The sequence below is a fragment of the Sparus aurata genome, chromosome 4 (genome assembly GCF_900880675.1).
Source record: "Sparus aurata chromosome 4, fSpaAur1.1, whole genome shotgun sequence".
Classification (NCBI taxonomy): Eukaryota; Metazoa; Chordata; class Actinopteri; order Spariformes; family Sparidae; genus Sparus; species Sparus aurata.
The window spans coordinates 24,680,408-24,701,487 of NC_044190.1; the positions used below are offsets into that span (position 1 = coordinate 24,680,408).

The 21,080-nt window shown below is 40.8% G+C and overlaps 1 protein-coding gene across 1 annotated transcript in view; it reads right to left on the minus strand.

The window, feature by feature from the left end:
* galnt18b (UDP-N-acetyl-alpha-D-galactosamine:polypeptide N-acetylgalactosaminyltransferase 18b) overlaps positions 1-21,080 on the minus strand; it is a 94,085-nt gene that overhangs the window by 14,339 nt on the left and 58,666 nt on the right. The window contains exons 7-8 of the mRNA XM_030415096.1: positions 6,732-6,917; positions 1,928-2,065 (exon numbers count right to left, since the gene is read on the minus strand). Of these exons, the coding sequence (XP_030270956.1) occupies positions 1,928-2,065; positions 6,732-6,917 (324 nt within the window). The remainder of the gene's footprint in view (positions 1-1,927; positions 2,066-6,731; positions 6,918-21,080) is intronic.

Here is a 21,080-nt window from a genome sequence, read left to right on the forward strand (position 1 = left end):
CAGTGAGCGAGAAAGCGTACCTGAAAACGTTTGGCGAGGTGAATGAAAAACCTCCCTCACCCCAATTTTAATATCAGGAGGGAGGAGGATTGTGTTCTTGGAGAGAGGTTTTGCGGCTTTAAAAAAAAAAAACGCTGATGGGCTGCGAATAATAGTAAAAAAGAATTGCTGACCATGTGTGATGTCCAATCCACAGACGAAACCATCTACTGCCAAAACACAGTGAGAGCGAGGAGGCTGCATCTACCACCTGCTCTCTTCAACTCTGCAGTAGGCCACATTATTTCTCACACAGGGTAAAGAAACTATTATCATACCGTGAGTTTTGCTTGCTCTGGTGCTCGCTGTTAATATGACAATGTTTCCCCGAGATTACGTCAATTTGGACAGGAGTTCATAAAAGGAAAAAAAGAGAGAAAGGAGTAGGCTCAGCCCAGCTCATTCTCCGGGATTTACACAAACAGATTAAAAAAATTAAAGGATGTAGGAGAAATTACGGTTGGAGCGGAGCCGATTGAATCATACGCTGAATCCTCCTAAATTCATCTTTACTTTATAAAAATGGAAATCAGGAGCATCACGCTTGATGAACATGACTCAGACTTTGAGACCCAGAGGGTTATTCATGTGCATCATGACAAAGGTCTGTCTGATTGCGAGTTAGAAAATGCGCTGCAGGTAGCTCCAGGGATGGTGGTTTGTGTGTGGGAATGTGTGTGTGTCTTGGGGGAATTAGGTAAAGACGTGAGATCAGAAGAACAAAGCTTGGGATGATTCAGCTCCCCATTGGCTCGGGAGACGTCTATTTCATCTGATAATCAGTAAATCCACATGGTCCCCTGCAACTGCTCAAGTTGAGCTATTTCTAGCGGCGGAGAGTGGGAAAACTTGCAAATATGCAACAGTGACACCTGTGGGGACGACATCAGACATTTACAGCACCTTCAGCTTCTGTTATGTGACGCATTTGTGAATGAAACGTAGGCGGGGCATAGTTACAAGAGGGATTTAAATCAAATCCCTCAGATTTGATTGTATTCCTCTCTAACGTGGGCATGGCTTAGCAAAATAAAGAGCTGCACAGGACAATAGGCCTCCACCTGCACCTCCCTCACCCACATTTTTTTATAACAGAAGGAGGATGAGGGAGGACTGAATACATTTGACTTAGAGCATATTCTTTTGGAAGTGTGAAGTAAGTTTTTTGCCAACAGAAATCAACACAGGAGTAACACTCCTCAAACACTCCTCAAACCACCGCGACCGACTGGCCCATCAGATGCCCATCGCAGATATAGAATAACGAGGTCGACTAACTTGCAGAAATGAACGTAATGAGGTCGGCCCTGTTTCCTCGCCGTATCCTTCCACCATTTGTCAAAAGCCAAAAAAAATAAGTACCTATCATCTGCACAACACGGAGAGCAGTGCCATATTGCTGCGGCCTGTGTGTCACTGTGTATTAGGTTGCACCGCAGTGATGTGAGGTGGGAGGACCGTGGAAATAAAGCTGTTTGAGAAACAACTCGGAATGGGCAAAAAGAAACACTGCCAGAATGCCCAGCTGGCTGTCAGTTTTTTTTTTTTCCTGGCATCTCTGACTCATAAAAAATTCTGCTGCAAAAACTCTCCTCTACATTTAACGTAAGCTTGGGTTAATCTATATATTTATCTAATTTCCTCACGTTAATCCGACAGGAAATATTTGTTCAGCAACTTCTGAAGTGAGAAGAAGAGGGTCAACATCTCTGCAGCTCTGTAAACTGTTTGTGTTTCCTGACAGCAGCCATCCGGAGCCCAACACGAGGGATTAGAATGATTTGCTCAGGCACGCTCTGGCCTTGTTTGGCTTTTACAGACATAGAACTAAATTTGGGATGAAGAGGGGAGTAGGGATGGGGGGATGGGGGATGGGGCAGCGGCTCACCACTCCGTACGCGATGGTGTCGCTGTACATCCTCATCTCGGGGTACATGTTGACCAGGTACCAACGGAAAGTCTTACACTGCAGCCTCTTCCTCAGAGCCTTCCTCTCAGAAATGTCGCCGATATCAATCCCCGAGTCCTGAGAGAGTGGCGGAGAGAGATAAAAGTACACAGATTCACACAAAGCTTCAAATCGATTAACAGAGGCTTGTGGAAAAGCAAATCAGATAATGGGCCATTGAGGACCATTGTGCAGCCATTTGTCATGTATTTGAAAAGCTTCTATGGCGTTTTGATGTTTCTCCTCCTCTGACTTGAAAACCGTCCACTATCCGAGCTGCCACATCACACAGCCCCACATGCCAGACTAGTTTAATGACGCCAGTGACGGGAGTAACCTATTACTCTACTTAACAGGGAGGTATTTTGAGGCGCTTGTTCATCACGCAAGTGCACAACCTGATACCGTCGTGTTGGTGAAATATCACAAGACCATCATTACAACTGACCAGTCATGTTTTGTAATGTCAGGGCGACTTGGCGACTCAGGGAAAAAAAACTTAAAAAATATAGCTAAGCTAGCGAAGGTTAGATGCCCCGGACTATGTGCTGAGACCCCATTTGTACTGTTGCTGAAGTTTGGTGCTGTTCTGAGCATTATTTGTGGCTTTTTGGTGGCGGTTTATATTTGGACCCATTTACTGCAATATATTGTTGTCGTGCGGTCGTTTCTGAGGTTGATAAAACTCCGTAAATTAGCGGTCTGCTAACTTGATCTCTCGAGAGGGAGTCTAACACAGTTTCACGGTGTGTTAGACCATGGATTAAATTTACACCAGAATATCCCTTTAAGATACAAACCCTGGCACTTGGCGAAAGTCTATTACTTAAACCTTTCAGACACAACAGCAACAACACAAGTCCCAATCGACATGGCTGTGACATCACACCAGCTTGATTGGTCAGTTACATGATGGTCCAACATTAATCATGAAAATCTACTTTTCACCGTAATACTATAATGCATTCCTCTGGTTATTGTTGTTACTGGTTACTTTTCTGATTGAGATTGTACATAGAAGAGCATGGTAAACTCATTACTGTTGCGATTAAAGCAGTGGCTCCCGACATATTTGACTTGTATTTAAAAAACATTGTAGTTTGTGTGCTGACTTAAAATGTGTATGGGTCGTTAGCTGTTCCACCAAAGAGACATTTCCCCTCTAAACTGTTTGCGACCCAAAGAGGAATAATCATCCAATATTTCTCAAATAGCAAAGATCAATGAAAAATCCCCCAGATGAACACAGAATGTTGTATCAGAACTATGTTTTTTTTCCCTTTCCTGTGACGTTAATCATCTCTTAGTTAGCTCACTTAGTAAATAAGCTCCAGCTAGTATAGACCAGCTACAACCACAGAGTTACACATGAATGCATCAGTAACAATCTAATAAAGTCATACATAATAATACACATTATCAATAGGGGCAGATTCTACACAGAATAAGTACTTTTACTTTTGATACTAAAGTACTTTTTACTTAAAAAGTAGTACTGTTGTCGGTGCCACTGTTGCAAGACGACCAGATTGTTTTCTGTTTTCCTCAGAGAAGCAACTGCCAACAGCACAAGACAAAATGCGAGTTTATTCAATTATTCAGTCATCAAATGAGACGTAAACGTAGACAGAACTGGTGCCAGCCCGACTGCATGATCGGTCAACCTTCATTATCAGACCAGATTTATGCCGGTGACAGACCAAATAACGCGGTTCATAGGGTACCAATCTAAATGCAGATGGTGTCAATCAACATTTAACTCCATAACCATACCATAAAGAAAAAAAAACAGGTCTATTGCCAGTTTAAGTATGAACTGAAACTCAGTAGCTTTGCATACTGTTATTGTTACTGACTTCTTCTTGTTCCTTCAGTTGTAAGTTTGAGCTCCACTGTGTAACGATGCATGTTCAGAGGTTGTCACTAGAAGGCTGTTTTCACATTCATAGCATGATCTGTACATTTCCTCTGTGCTCATTTAAATGATGATGACATCATAAATAGTTGTGAAGCCAACTCCAGTCCAATATTCAGCCAACACAAGTGTGACGTGGAAACTTGAAGCCTCCGGTGCACATACACCGAGAATGGGCAGTGAATTAAGAGACAACTTGTGTTAATCGGTGAAACGTGTGAAATGGAAAATATTTATTCTGGAGGGAGAAGGAAGGGGTGGCATTTTTTTAGGATTTCAATGTGGATTTCCCCGCAAAAGCCATGTCAGGCACACATTAGAGACTTTGCCTTTATACATGTGTGGAGTGGATCTTTAAGTAATGGATCTGATTACTGTCTCACCCACAGCATGCTACCACCCGCCCCATGTCATCCACTGGATCTCATCTAATGTCACTGATGCCTCCTGTTTAATAACTGAAAAGGCTGAAGTGGGCGCAAATGCTGCTGACGGGGCTCTCCGCTGCACAAAAAACATCAAAAAGTGAACTCGGAGTTAATATGAACACTGGCACAATGTTGATTTTCACACTCTCAGAGGTAAATTAACACTGACAATTTTGCTGTGTAGTTAATTCATGGGGCTAAAGCTGGGGCTAAATTTCATGCTTCTTGAGTACAGACTGCGTTAAACGCCTCATTATTGACTGAATGAATTGCCTGCAGATGTTCATCTATTCATAACGTGGATTTACATATTCAAACAGATTATGCGGGCGAAGAAAAAAAGCGTCAGCGAACAAATATTTGACATCGCCTTTGAGGAATGCTACATTTAACCTCGGATGACACAGATGATTATTTATCTTAATTTACCGACTACAGCTGAAGATGAAATAAACATCAATGTCGACGGAAAACACTGAAATTTAACACTAATGCAGCTGCTTGTAGCATAAATGGCTCGTTTCGTTTAGTAAAAGTAAGAGTTGTTGACACTGCAGATGTTTTAATCGACATCTCAAACAATAAGCCTCGAGCGAAGAGATTGAAAAGAATCAAATTGATTGCATTTCTGCTGAAAAATACATAGCTTCAATAATTCTCCTTATTTCTCTGCACGTCATCTTTTATTTCTAAATCACTAATCATTTTGCATCGACTGACAGCTGTAATCCCAAAAGTTTCTCTTATTCTTCTTAAAACTTTAACTTTATAAAAGCTAGTGTTGCAGTTTTAGACTATTTTATTGAGTACTATTACATATTTATTAATTCTGTGACACATATTTAATTCAGGCCATTCTGTAAGTGATAAGAACTAATCAAATGTGAGCCTTGTGGAGATGTCAGGGGCCTGATTCAACTAAACATCTGCGACGGGAGGACAGCAGCTGATTAACAGATGACACTCAACCCTGTAACACTGAGATTAGGCGGCTGCAGAGTGAAGCTGCCTGTTGGTCCTGTAAATTTAAGACTGTATCGTCTGACCGTCTGTTTCTGCGTCATTCTTTCACATCAGCCTTGGACTTGTGTATGAACGCTCCCCGTGAATCACGACACAAACGGCTGCAACATTACAGGTAACTTCAAAAGCTATAAATCAAGCTCTGACAAATGAAAGAAGCTCATCTTGTTGACATGATGTTCCTATTAGGGATTAGACAAACAATCAATAGTGCAATCTACTCAGATGTGCTCTACTGCAACATTTTTATAGCATGACACGTACAGTTGGCTTGTTCACATTTGAGGTGTTTTCTTTCTTTTCTGCCTCAACAGTTCTGTCAGTTCTACCTGTAGCTGGCTGACATATGTGACATTTGACAAATAGGACACATGTACATACTGAAGATTTAGTTGAAAGCATAGATGGTTTTTCATCGCCGCTGTCTATAAAACTGAGAAACCGAAAGACAGCTTTGGATGGATCTTGTAATGTAACTGGGATATTGTGGTCAGTTACACACAAACTCTTTTATGTCCATTTCAAGGTCATGGTTTGAGGAGTGACGTTATTGTTAGTAAGACACGATCTGGATGTGTAAAGATCAACAGATCACTGTCATTGACATTTTGTAAATTCTTCAACTCAGACAGGGGTATTTAACTGTATCAGCTTGACTGTATTTATTTAATTTATATGTTTTTATTTAAAAGGATCCACATTAGCTGAATAGAATAGAATAGAATAGAATTACTTTAATGATCCCAGACTGGGAAATTATTTGCCCATCGCACCACCCAGTCCACCTGGGGTTCAAAAGCCAATACTTAATATTTATAAAAAAAAACAAGGTCAAATAATAATCAACAAAAATGAAGACAAACAGAAAATACCACTATTTAGTTCACACTAGTTCAGTTTTCTCAAACCTGTCTTCCCATCACTGGTAACCACCTCCCCATGCAAATCAATACAGGAGCTTTGTTATCAGTTCACTTCAGTTCATTCAGGTCGTCCAGCACAGCTCAGTACTCTTCTATTAATAAAAACTGAAGATGAAAACGTCATCAAATTTCAACATCTCTCTCTAGTTCCTGTCTGCTTCTCTGCTCTAACGCATCTGGAAAACATAATCTTAAATATTATAAAAGATAATCCCACTAAACAGCTTTAGTTGTGCTTTATCACAACCAGATTACCAGATGCTATCTTAGTTCATTTCAAACTTTAAATAAAAACAAATAAAGCTGCATGCACCAATTAAAGGCAAGAAACAAAACAAAAATAATGATGTTGTTTTATTAATGACTAGACAGATAATTGCCCATATTGTGTTGCCAAGGTGACATCGTAAATAAAATACAATGAGAAAGACGTCACTATTTCCATGATCACTCACCTCCATGGGAATATTCCAGGCCATGTAGACGTGACTCTTAAACTCATCCATCCAAACTTCTGCAACTCTGAGGGCGTTTCGCCGCACATGAGATGTCAGGTCCTCGGTGTAGGGTTTATGAGCGCGCTCTATGTGGGCGATGCGGGCACAGGGCAGGACCTCAACACTGCCGCCACACTGCCACACCTGGATTATGAACATTAGAAAAAAAGAGAAGAGAGAAAACATGTCATTCAGTTCGGTTGAAAATGTTTGGTTGTGGCCTGACAGAAACCAAAAGTTACACGAAAGGCTGCACAGATGTTCATGTGCAACACTGTAGAACCCTGCATGTGATGTGAAGTCAAGTCTTATTAGGAGCACTGAAAGTGTTTGCAGCTGAAAAGTAATAGTTAAAACTTTCAGGAAAGCCCAACTCCTCATGGTGCCATCCAGCTCAAATCTTATAAAATCGTATTATCTTATTCCACAAAGAGCTTGATGCTAACTTGATCTAATTTATTCTGTGTCGTGCTCTGAACCCTCATCCTTTTCTTCAGCCTCTTTTCTGTGCTTTTTAAGTGCATGTATCCCTGCTGCTGATGAGACTTAAAAACACACTGCTCTCCCTGCTGTCGGCGCAGTGGGCCTCGGTGGCATCATTTCCAGGCTGCATAAAGCACGTTTTTGGCCACCAAGCCGAGGCCCTACATCACCTCTGCAGCATAGCGTATCCTTGACTGCGAGGAAGGAGTCTCCACGGTGGAAAACGTTAATGTCCCAGCGCCCAGGAGGAGAAGCCAGAGTCCTTGATGACTAAAAGCCAGTGGCACTAAGTCCTCAATAATGAAGACCTTTGGGAGGCTCAAGACCCTGGAGCAGGGATCTGTGCAAATGCTTCCCAACTGTGGTACCTCCATGACAGGAGATGATAACAGATTAGCTCACAAAGAGTAAAAGGATATTTGTTGGATATATATGTGTGTATATATATATATATATATATATATATATATATATATATATATATATATAAACTTATATACTTAAATACATTTTCTGGAATATTTATGTACAGCATCATCACAGTCAGTAGAGATGAAAGAAACTGATGATCCTTTTCCAAACTTTCCTACATGCATACATCTAAATAACATGAATAACCATTAACTTTAACAACAGTAATCAAGCGTTTAAATCATCACCTCTGTGGTTATATTCATGTATTTGTTTACCAACTGGAATATGTTACTGCACAAAACTGTATATCTCTGTTACTCAAAGCTGCAATCCGCTCCCTCCTCTCTATGTCACCACACTTGCACGACTCCTTTTCCTTGATGCACCTCTTTTCGTCCCTTCCTTTTTCTTCAAGCGTATTTCATCGCTCGACCTGTTTGGTAGTATAGGCCTTTTCTCTTTTACTGCATGAGCAGGATGAGGAGAGATTTGGGTTACTGACCAAACACTCTATAACAGTAGAACTGTTGGAATAAAGAGCTATTTAACATCTATTTTAATAAAAACACTCACAGCAGCCTTAAATTCTTGTCATGTTGTACATATTGTTTTCATTGCTTACTAATATCTGTTCATGTGTTATTGTCAGTGTTCTATTTTCCACTGATGCTCGATTTACATTAATCTTCATTCAACATTTTCTCATAACATGGTTACTGCTATGCACCAGTGTACCGAGGCTAATTCCTTGTATTTGAAAAACCTACTTGGCCTTAAAGGAGAACTTCGGTCGATTTAAACATGCAGCTTCATTGCTCAAGCTACCCTTGACTTGCCAGTACCGAAGACGCGAACAAATTTGGTCCAGCCATTACAGAGCTCCGGAACGGAGACTTAGCCTTGACAGCTAACAGCATGGGGTCAGAACTTTACACTGTGTTTTAAGCGTCTTAACATGCTCCACATTTCACATCAAAAGTTATGCAACATCAGCAGACACCTTAGCACACAGCACTGTAGCGTGTATGACTCAAAATGAATAAAAAAGTAGTTAAAACAGTGTGTTTGTGCAAGCAGCTACTTACCTGTTTGTTGACATCGGCGTCTTCCGGTAGCTAGACCAAACTAGTCAATCCGTCGAGCTTGCACTTACTCCCTCACTGGCGGAGACGGAAACGTATTCCAGCATTTTTGTGTTTATGTTCATTATGTACATGTCCATGTTACAGCCTGTCATGAGCCATGAGCCTTACAATAGCCTGTTAAGCCTGTTAAGTGCACACTCGATGGATATGCTAGTTTGGTCTAGCTACCGGAAGACGCCGATGTCAACAAACAGGTACGTGGCTCCTTGCACAAACACACTGTTTTAACTACTTTTTTATTCAGTTTGAGTCATACACGCTACAGTGCTGTGTTCTAAGGTGTCTGCTGATGTTGCATAACTTTTGGTGTGAGATGTGGAGCATGTTAAGACGCTTAAAACCCAGTGTAAAGTTCTGACCCCATGCTGTTAGCGTTCAATGCTAAGTCTCCGTTCAAGGAGCTCTGTAATGGCTGGACCAAATTTGTTAGCGTCTTCGGTACTGGCAAGTCAAGGGTAGCTTGAGCAATGAAGCTGCATGTTTAAATCGACCGAAGTTCTCCTTTAAATCAAATTCTGACTCTGATTTATTTATAATCTTCTTAACATTCTTTCCTGCATTATTTAATCACCCATTTTGACTAATGACATTTAAATGTATTTTGTCATTACTTGATTAACGTTAATAAATCAAAAGGCGGACAAAGTTCTGAGTCACAAAAACCTTTAACATAATTGTATGAGACTAAAAGCTGGGATGGAAATGAATGAGAAAAATGAATTAGGCCGCACAATGCCACTGATTAGTATCTGTAGAATTTGAACGGTATCTCAAAGCAATTCAAAGACTCAACAGAAGCAGTGACGATGTGATTTGTTTCTGTTTAAATGCTCACACTGAGGTCGTCAGAGGAGATGTCACCACCAGAGCCTTTGGAGGACGCTCAGAAATCACTTAAATGTGCTGAGCCTCACATTACTCCACGACACCCGGTGTTTCAGTATGAATAGGGCTGAAAACATCCCACTGTGCTGTTATGCGAGGACCAAATAGCACAGCTGACATCCTTATAAAGGAAAATGTGTCATTTTCACCCCAAAAAAAACCCCGCTGCCAGAGAACATAAACAGTGTTTGATGCAGATGGCTTTCGTCGAGGATGAACAACAAACATCAGATGTGACATAAACTGTAGATGTGATTGTGACGCTGATGACGGGACACGCTCTGTGACCACCGAAATGGCTGTCGAGCAGATGTGGCCATGACTGGACAGCGTGCCGTCACCGACGACTGTTCTGGCCTTCCCAGTCTTTTTATGAACTACTTTATTCAAAACTAAAAGTGGAGAGGTGTTTGTTTTGCCACAGCACAACTTGAACATGTCGGAGGTCCCAACATTAGAATTTACATCTGGCAATTAGGTAAGCGTTATGTACCATGTGATTACACTCTGTATACACACACGTATTCAAGGTGCTGGGCTGTTAACAGGCCACAGGACAAGGCTGAGCATGTATCTCTGCAGTGAGATTTCAGTGGGAGGCAATCGATCAAATATCAATTTAACGATTCAGACATAGAATTGAGCTTTTCATCTCAGTCTGAATGGATATTCTTGAGGTTTTAATGAATGAAAGGTTCATGTCATTTAAGCTCAATGCCTCCAGCGTTGTGCAGCTGCAGTGGTGTCCCTGAACCACACTGAAGCACCCAGACTCCTGATATTTTTCTTCATATCAATTTCAATGTGGATATAAAATGTTACAGCAACTATGACAGAGAAACACCTGCTCCAGTCAAGAGACCAGTCAAGTCTGATGCAACCGAACGATGCTCGGTAACCGTTTGCTGTTTGATGTGGATGACTTAATCTGACTGCTAATAACATCACAGAACATTATCTGCTAATTATTTGGAAAACGAATTATCCACTTAAGTGATTATTCAAGCATAGAAGCTTGGCTGGCAGCTTCTGGGGATTTTCTGCCTTCCTCATTCATATAATGGTAAATTGAATTATTATTATCATAATAATAATAATGAAAGAAAAACAAGAGTGTCATTGTTGCAGCTAAATGCTAATATTAGTAGTCGACTTGCTGATGTGCTCTCAGTGACAAAGACAACATGCTGATGTTTAGCAGAGTGATATTTACCCTGCTTACCATCTTAGTTTGTATCTTTGCATGCTACCATTTGCTAATTTGCACTAAATATAAACATCGGCTCTGGCTGATGGGTGTGTTCTTGGTTTTGCAGGCACTCGTTTGGGAACCACCAATTAAGATTTTGACCTGATGATGGCCGCCGAATTGTTAAATTGGGCGACACTATTTGAATATACTCCTTATACCAGCCACCACCAGCCCGACAACCGTCGACTGCTGATTCTACCAGGGGCCGGGGAGTTCCAACTGAGAAGACTGATTCTATACAGTAACTGGATTCGTTCTGTGAAGTGTTTAGGACTGGAAACCAACGTATACATCTCTTACGATTCATCATAACTGGTGAATTTAACCTATTTTTCAGGAATGTATTTGTAATTTTATATGGTGACTTAATGTTTAAACATGTTCGCCTCTCTTCTTCAGGAGAGGCTTGAGTTCAACATGTTACACAAGTGCTCTTAGCTTTGTTTTAGTCTAATAAATAAACACAAACATTTCACAGAATGTCACAAGGATTTATATTCTTTCACCTGTTTTTAATCAATGAAAAAGGATGTGCAGCTGAATTCAAGTTTCTTGCCTTCAGAGCAGCTTAGCCTAGCTTAACAGCCTTAACACCTCATCTAAACTTGACAGAAACCAAATTCACCTGACCAAAACTACCTTGGTCCATCTTTCCATTGTTCCACAGTCACCAACTCTGGTTTAGTTGAAAGAAACCCTTGCTGTACCGTGTAGATATGAAGGTATTACGGCTCTACTCACTGTTTTCCCTTGCTGCCTTGCTCTGCCGTTGGTTTTTGGTTGTCTTTGTTTTTCAGACAGGCCATTAAATTAACAAAATATTCATCAAATGGGCCAATCCTACTAGATGGAAATATGGCGAGCAAAGGCCTCCCCGCAGTTTTTTCAATTCATCTTGTGGTGAACATGAATGTGACGGTGCCAGAGGAAAAGTCCCAGGGTCAAGGATAGAAATGTCAAATGTCATGCCGATCCATCCAGCAGTCGCTGAGATACCGACGTGTGGACCAAAGTGGGAACGTGACTGACTTTAGAATAATCAGCTGCAGATTGTACTCCTCCAAACACAACCAAACACAATACTCATTCAACATGTAAATGGCGCCTTAAACAGTGGGACAACTGTGCCAGCGTGTCCTTAAACACAATAAATTACAGCTTGTATTCTCTCTCCATTCTTCAGTGTCAACTTCCTTTCTGACAAGGAAACACATTTTTGCCTGTGTGACGCCACCTTGCAGTTAACTACTAATTGTCTGCTGCCTTTTTTCCCCAAATGAATCACTATAGATGGGTAATTACTGTCAAGATAGTAGTTGGAGTCTTTCATTACCACGGAGGGGCTGTGTTGTTATTCCATTCAGGAGGGCTGTATTGTTATTCCATTCAAAATACACCGATTTGAAACAGTTTGTATCCAATAACGCACTCCCCCCTCGAGTGATCAAACCCTCCATCCGATTTACATGGTGACTCATACGATGTGTTGTCCTGTGTGGAAAAGAAGCGGGAAGCATCTGCAGCGCCGCAACAAACACTGCACTTTACTCCACGACGGCGGCTTGATCTTGATTGAGAGACTCTCAGAGAGCCGTTAAACTAGCTGTTAGGTTTAAAAAACGCTCTAACGCGGTCCGCGTCATTTGCGGGTGGCGCCGTACTTCACTCTCACTGCGGCACAAACAAATCAAATCACCACTCCAAAACTTTATGTCCACGTCTGAGTCTGCCCTGTCATTAAAAGTCAGGTCCTTACTCCACCCATATGCCTGACTCCATCTCTGTCAGGACAGCACAGTCATTCCCTCCCATTGTGAGCTTATAAGTCTCTTCACGAAATACCTCACGTCTCCCGCTCCTACTTGTATCGCAGCCTTCTCTGCCATATCCCCCCGCAAATATGCTCCTGTCTCAATCTGATCTTCCTCGCTATCAACCTGTTCTCCCTCTAATTTCTTTCCTGCTGAACTTTTCTGAAGCGTCCTCATATTACAAGAGTGTTTGCTTGGATCTATTATCAAGGCTCCATCAGCTCGAGCCTCAGCCGATTTTACCGCTGCCCTCATCATAATTTGCTTTGGATAAGAGCAAGTGCTAAATACCTTTAATGTACATGTAATGTGAGCGGAAGTGTTTTAATCATTTGTCTGTCTCCAGCGATGCCAGACAGATACCAGTGTCTAGAGGCTTAAACTGGATTTTGATGGGAGCACTCACAAGGTTATTTCAGTAAATCTCCAAGGATACGAAGCATGATAACAATGCAGCTTTAAGGCGCAGCAATATGTCAAAATACATTTTTAATGACTGAATTGTCAATCGATGTAATTATTTCATGAACCTCTTGCAACCTCTGTTATTTGGCTATGGTTCGCTGCCTTAAAGTGCACCACCCAAAATCTAATTTTAGAGTTTCGAGCAGTCGCCCCCTGCAGACTTGAAACAGCGGCTGTGACATTCTGCTTTTTGACTTCTTCTTCTTCTCTAAGAACGGCAGCAGCTTGAAGTCATGTCACAGTTACAACAGATTTCAAGACTTTCGCAGTCAAAAGAAATATATAAATAAAAGGGATGGAGACGTACGGAAAATGTCAAAAATCACTCATGCAGCATAAAACATGCCTCTGCTGCTCATTCAACGCTCACTATTATCTACTGACAAGGCTGGTATGCCGTTTCCCTCCTCAGAGTTCTGCATTTCGAACAGAAGCACGTTTCATAATAGAAACCATCACTCAGGTGTGTGAAGCTTTGAATGCTCTCCTCGTCGAGGCAGCACACACGGGGAGAGCAGAACTTGATTACTGCCTCACTGAAACAGACAAATTGTAAGTTATAAACTGCGTTGGCTGCAAACATTACTCACCATGTTTTAATTTCAAGGTGTAAGGGTGAGTCATTAGCTAACTACATTTTGTCCTGGAGGCTACTGTACCAGAGTTTAGGCTGATGTTAGCTCTATCATGCTCATTTTTGTATCTTGCTGCAACCAAGTAGTAATTTTGGAATGCAAGGATGCTGGTTTTTACCTGCTATATGTAGCTTTAGCTAGATCCTTTCAGCACTGTGTCAGCGTTTAGCATCACTGGTTGTTTTAAAGGGTTAATACTTAAATTAAGTCACTAAAACTAGCTGGCTGCAGCTAATTGTGGTGTGAGAGTGACAGTCATTTAAGCTAATAAAACTAACTGTCGTTGGCTAGAAATTAGATGCTTTTGTTAACTTCTGTATAAAATTAAAGACTCACTGGTTTAAAAATGGCTTAATTTTGAGTAAAATTCACATGGGATTGAAATGTACAAATAATTATTTGATCCAGTTTGAATTGTGCCATGAATTACACACATAATGCTTGTCAAATTAATAGATATCTTTTAATGTGAGAAAGTCATAGTTTGTCATAAAACTAATCGAGCCCAAGACTTTGACAGTACGTAATTAGAAAGACTACACACCCAACTTTAAGTTCACAAAAACTTCGAGCGAAACCTTGAAGCCAATCCTGTATATTAGCTAGCTCACAAGACTGACCAAATCATTTCATACAACTGCGGTTTTCAAGAATACTTGTGATTTTCTCTCTCTTATTTATAAGGTAGGCTTCCATATTAATTACCTCTGGATAATTTTGCTGAATCATGGACTGGTCACAACATAATATGATACCAAACTTGCTATTGCTGAGCTACAAAGTGCTTATCTTCATCTTGACATTATGCAAGGGAATGAAACTACAAATGCATTCTTGAAAAATATTCTGCCTTCTCTGTTTACAATAAAATCACACGAGAGGTATACACTGCTTTCCATTCCTTTTCTGATGGAGCACCATGGCATGTCTCAATCAGGCTGCTGTAAATAGCGGAAACACCAGAGGATTTTAAAACGATGATGAGGTCTCATTTCAAGCTGGGCGGACTGAGATCTGGAGAACCATGAGGTCATGCATCAGTCATGCCATGAGTCATTGCGGTGAGCTGGAGGTAGGGATATGATGAGGTGCGGTGCATTTTCATGATAAATATTAATATTATATTATATATGTATTATATATATATATATGAATAAAAGCTGACAGACATCTGAATGCCACTAGATACAAGGATATGATAGAAACACAGAGGCTGTCTCGGAATGTAAATTTTTTTTGTTGCAGGATACCACAAGAAAGGGGAAAGAATGAAAGGGCTCACGTATATTGTACAGTCTGCTCAGTCACTGCTAAATCCAGGTCAGGATGGGATGAACACTGGGAGGTCTATGAATTATTATTTAATTTGCACTCAAAACAATACAGGCATCAGATAAAAAAGTGAGTCCACGGAGCTTCTTGGGTAACATGTATAGCAGTGATGCATCCTTTCTGCTGCCGTTGTGAAAAATGTGGTGACACCTTGTCAATGATAGCTGTCAAAACTTGAAAAGAAAAGCACCAGCAAAGGAAAGACACACTTCTGTTGCCTGCTGACAAGATGAGCAGAACCTCGGGAACTTTTGGACCGTATCTCCCTGTGATTTCCTATGCTGCTTTAGGAATTTCCTTTTTTCATTTCATACTCGTCATTGTGTATCTGAAGCTATCTGCTTTCATCTCCCTGCTCCGCCTCTGCTGGACCCCTCCCCAGAAACCAATACTGACTTTAAAAAGAGAGAGAAAAAAAGACTCCTAATATTTCCAACTGCATTCATTTCACATTTCCTCAGTATTTTGTGATAATAAACCCCTGCACATCAAAGCACAGACCTACTTTAAAGGTAAAGCTGAGCTTCCTCTTTTGCTGCCCAGAGCACAGAGTTGAAGCAGACAATTGGCATCAAGTTTCCACTGTGTGTGTATCAAGTCTCTGAAAAGGGGGAGTCTATTTCCTGTCCTCTCCACACTGAGCCATTTACAGACAAAATCAACAGGATACATCTCCACCACAGACCTTCATACACACGCACCACATCTACACATTCATTCTTATTGACATGAGTACTTTTGTGCTGCTAATTGTGCATATGGGTCTCAATAATAGTTGTCATGGCAGTCTGAGTAGGTTGGTCCAGGGAAACTACATTAATCATCAGACCATCAGTCTCCCAAACATAAAAACAAGATGACAAAGAACAGCATGAACAGTTGAAACAGCAGCTGCTGCAACAAAACATCTACTGGTGTTAAGATTCAAGAGTTGAGATGTTTATTGTCACCCTGGTTGTACAAGTAAAGTCGTGAGAGATTCTTTGCCTGAGAAACTCTGCTATAGATATACTAAGAAGGTAGGACTAAAATAAAGGGTATGACAGTAAAGTATACATATAAAAATGTGCATAAGACATGTAAATACAGAACGTTGTAGAATTTAAATATAAGGGCAGCAAAGATATAGAGCAAGGATTTGTGCTAAAGTAATATGTTCGAAGAGAATATATGATAGTATGATACTTTATATGTACTATAGTTGATCATTATAAAACATTTACATATTATCGGTTATTGTCTTATTCCATCGAGGTGTACGTACTGTAGCATGCATAAATATAAACTGTGTGTACATGAAGAAACTGACAGCACCCATGAAATAACTAGCCCAAATTTCCTCCGCACACTGCAGCTGTTGTCCTTTATGTTCAATCTGTATCTGTGTTTGAAATTCAAGCTTCATTTATTTGCCATTCTACAGAACAGGGCTGTAAAAAGCTAAACCCCCTCATTCTACATACAAAACAAAGAACTGTTATCTATGGCGGAGTGCGGAGGATGAACTGAGGAAGCTGCTCTGTAGTCCGCGTGCGTCCTCCTGTACTTTGTACCAGCACTGAGTGTAAGTACATTACATTAAGAGCCACTTGAAACTGCAGTCAATCCACTTCTATGCCTCGACATACATGGCTCCAAGAAGCTGATTCTGAACTAAACTGAGATTGCTTCACATGAGAACTAATAGCCTAACATAATGTAACAGCTCCTATGTTCTACCTAATAACTGATGACGCTGATGAGAAAGTTATTAGAAGTGTTGATTAGACTGGTGAGAAGCGAGGGTGAACGTCCCTCATGCTCGCTAGGGCTGTTAATTAAATCAACGGAAATACATAAGTCAACAGCAAAATTAGTAAAGCAGCGCGTGCGTCAACCGAAGCCTCCCTTTTTCAGTGATTTGCTGCTTTTCTTTGTCTTACATGACAAACTGACATCTTGAGATAGACATTTTATAAATGTTTTTCTGACATATCTGCCAAAAAACTAATTCGTTAATCAAGAAAATTATAATAAGATGAATGGATGACAAAAATATTTGATAGTTGCAATCAACTGGTTCCCTAAAATCCTCGCTTTCACAGTGCTATTCCATCTGCCACTGAGTGGGATTTCCCTTCCAAAAGACTAGGGCTGTGTTAGGTTCAAAGGAGGCACACGTCTGCAATTGTGCAACCAAAACAGGAAGAGGCTTTGTTTTCCCCGGTTGCTATCCCAGGTAACGGTGAAACAACTAGAAAACTGTAGAAACTCCACACTGCGAAAGAAAAAATAGAACCTGGCTGCTCACACGAGTCTCACAAGCAGCTGCTTTGGATCGTCAAAGATTTGGCATCTGAACTATTTTGTTCACATCACAAGTGTGATCTCAAACCACAGATATGTCCAAGGTTGACATTTGTACCAAACATGGCATATCACGTTCACATTATATGCTTATTAGCCGACTTTCACATCGGGAGGTTGAGGGGATTGTAGTGCTGATGTTACAGCCAGCTTGGCCAAAAGCAGTTCAAGTCATACCAGTGGACATTTTATAAAGGACGCCCGGGGATATTGCCAATCCTTTTTGTGCCGTCAAAGTGGGTGTTATTTTTAAGGAGTTCTGCAGACATTTTCAGCATTTTTTGTGGTGTGAAAAATGGGCAATTCTTGACAGGAAGTCTCCATTCCTTATCACGGAGACCATAATGTTGTCCTAACCCTAACCAAGCAGAGCGTAAGTGACGAGAGAAATAGAAAATTCAACCCAGACAAACATAAAGTTGCAACATAAAGAAAGTTCCAGTTTTAACTTCTCTGCGGTTTTGCAGAAATGTATTCAACTAACTAACATCTATTCTTTGTTTTTTAACACTGATCCTTACCAAAGGTAAGAAAGAAAGCTGTGGCTGGCAGTCGCAGTGCTGTCTGTGTGGACACGACCAATGTAACCGGGAGTAAGTGAGAAAAAATATGTGTTGTTTTCTTCTAATTTGGTCACTTAACATTAAATTCCTAAAAATTCCACTGCGGATCGTTAGAAATTGACATGGGAGATGAAGCCAGGCTGCCAGCGTTGGAGCTAAACGTGCAACATGACCATCCAGCATTCATTTTATATTCGCTGACCCTCCTCGGTTTCTGAACGCTGCCCTTGAACATAAATCGCTAATGAAGAATAAATGCATATAAATGTAATTTGCAGGAGACAGGCCGGCAGTAATCCATGCAGACAGAAATGTGAAGAATCCTCGACTTGCATTATTAATGTATCACTTAGCATCACTAAAAAGACGAGGAGTTTTTCTCGAAGGCTGGAGATGAGTTTGATTGGTTGTTTGTGTTATCTCATTATCCAGGGATTGCTAGTGTTCGGCTGATTAGCCTCATTCTGGTTGTCTTCTTAGTTTGACATCACGTCTTTGGAAACCTGACTCTTGCTGCGCTACTATATATAGTCGTAGGCAACCACTGACTCACTCACAAGCTTGGGTTGATGTCATTCATAATTTAAGAACAATATCCAACAATTGACCAATAAATTCACAGAGGTTTCAGTTTTATGATGCATTATTTTACATTTATATCCATTTAGCCTGAAACCACACAGAAAAGTATTGTGTTTCCTCCTTGCTGCAGACTGAATCCACCTCCAGAAGCAGCACTATAAAGAATTTAATTTTCGCAGTTGTAATGACAGGTATCTCCCGGTACATTCCCTGTATAATGGGAAAATCCCACCAGTTGCAACCACTTGAGAGGCGCTTATTACAAAAGAAGTCTGCAGACTGAGCACACACGAGCGGGTTCTGCTGCATCGACGTGAATCCAATAAGAACAAAAATACCTCTTTGACAAGGGACTGCATGTATTTTTTAATATAAGCAGTTTTCTTCCCCCTCACAATTGTTATCATCAGCAGAAAAAAGTGTGAATTGGAGACATAATAAACATTCAAACATGTTCACATATCGTGCAAGAATTCCTGCTCGGAGGGATAACACCTTCACATAATCACGAGCCAGGTTTTCTACCTGCAAAATAACCTTCATTAGCACTTTATACATGTGAGCATGAGAGGCTTTTTTCATTAAAAATAGAAGCTGACAAAACATGAAAACACTGCTTTTTTCTTCACAATACAAACAGTGCAATATGGAACTACATTTTTATACTTGAACCTAAATATTCCAGTCACTCCTGTGGCCTTGGTGTTTATTTGAGGTTATAAATATGTAAATCAGGGCACATGCATGCACTTTCATATTGCTGAATATCTATCTTTACCATATCTCAGCAAGAAGTTAATATCACACAAAGCCACCGAAACCTGATCCAGCAGGTCCGCTGTCTACCAGATCTGTCAAATCAGATCCATCCCCTCCACGGGGATCCATGTTTGGGTTTTAGTATTCACTCTGTGCCGCTGTAGCTCCCATCCAGAGGATGTCCTAAAAAACTATCACAACTCATCCACTCTGCTGCAGCCACACTGTGTTCACCCTCCACGCGTCCTCCTTAATCTACAACACTGAAAAGGAACAGTCTCCGAGTCATGTTGCTGTCAAGTTCACATTTGTATGTCACAGGCTACCTACCATATTGTAAGTTCTACAATATGTGTCATATCATGTTCACGTTAAATGTTTATGTCCTGACTTTCATATCAGCAGGCAGAGGGGACGATGGCAGAGTAAAGGCCCTGACACACCAAACTAACGTCAAAGAACTATTTGCATCAAAGGCCGACTATCGAGTCGCCTCGCGTCTCCTGTGTCTCCACCAAAAAGCTGCACTTGAACGCACCGAGGGCGACGACTGCAGCCAACAAGCTTATTTCATCTTCTAATCGAGAATATGTCTGATAAAACATGATGTTGCAAATGGCACGGACAAAGAGGCAGAGGAGAAAAAGGAGAAATCGTGGTAAATGTGTGAAATCATGGACACTACAGCTAAAGACTCAAGGGGCCTTCCGTTCTTTTTCCTGTTTCTCTTTTCGTGCACTGATCCACTTACATGAACAGCCAATCAGAGTGATTTCTCTCACCGACAAGCTGCCGCTGATTCTACATGCTGAATTGGCCCCAAAAAAACCAACAAGGTCCGCCCAGCGTGGACAGTGCGGGACACCGACTGTCGCCATGGTGTGTCAGGGCCTTTACAGGCGACAGGTTGAGACTTTATTAAAACATCTGGAAGTTTGAAACCACCTGGTGATTTTAAGGAAACCTCAGAACTTTTCCATCCGTGTTTGTGGTGACCTTTTAAGCCAAAAGAGGATATTTTCCTGACTCTAACCAAGTAGCAAATGCACAGTTTTAACATATCAGTGATTTGCAGAAACATTGCCAACATTTTTTGGATCCATTGGGTTGAAATCAAACCACAACTCTTCCTTGCTCCTCCTTTCTCTTCATGAGATTTGTCTTTGCTTCAGTTGGTCTTAACTTCCCAGTATAAGCTTCACCATCTGACTTTCACCAAATCATTTAACTCAGGGACATTTTTGTCTATACAGAACCTAATTTTGCCTGGTTTGAAATTAACTTCAATTATATTATGAAGCCATAAGCTGGTAGACATCATTAATATAGTGCTACACAATTATAGTACACATAAAATAAACCATAGTGGCCATTCTATCTATTAATACCCTTTAGTCTCTATAGAAACACGTCAGAAATGTCCTGTTTCTATGATAACAACGTCCCTGGTTGCCCCATGTTGTGATGATGTTTTTGTCAGTAGTAGTGTGGAGATCATGTGTGATCCTTACTTAGCTGTGGCAACAAGTGTTATTTCTATAGATTTGTTTTTTTAATTCAAAGGTTGATAATATGATTAAAAAAAGCGATAAGTCAGAAGTTTAATAATATCCTCTGGGGCCCATCAGAGTTCTG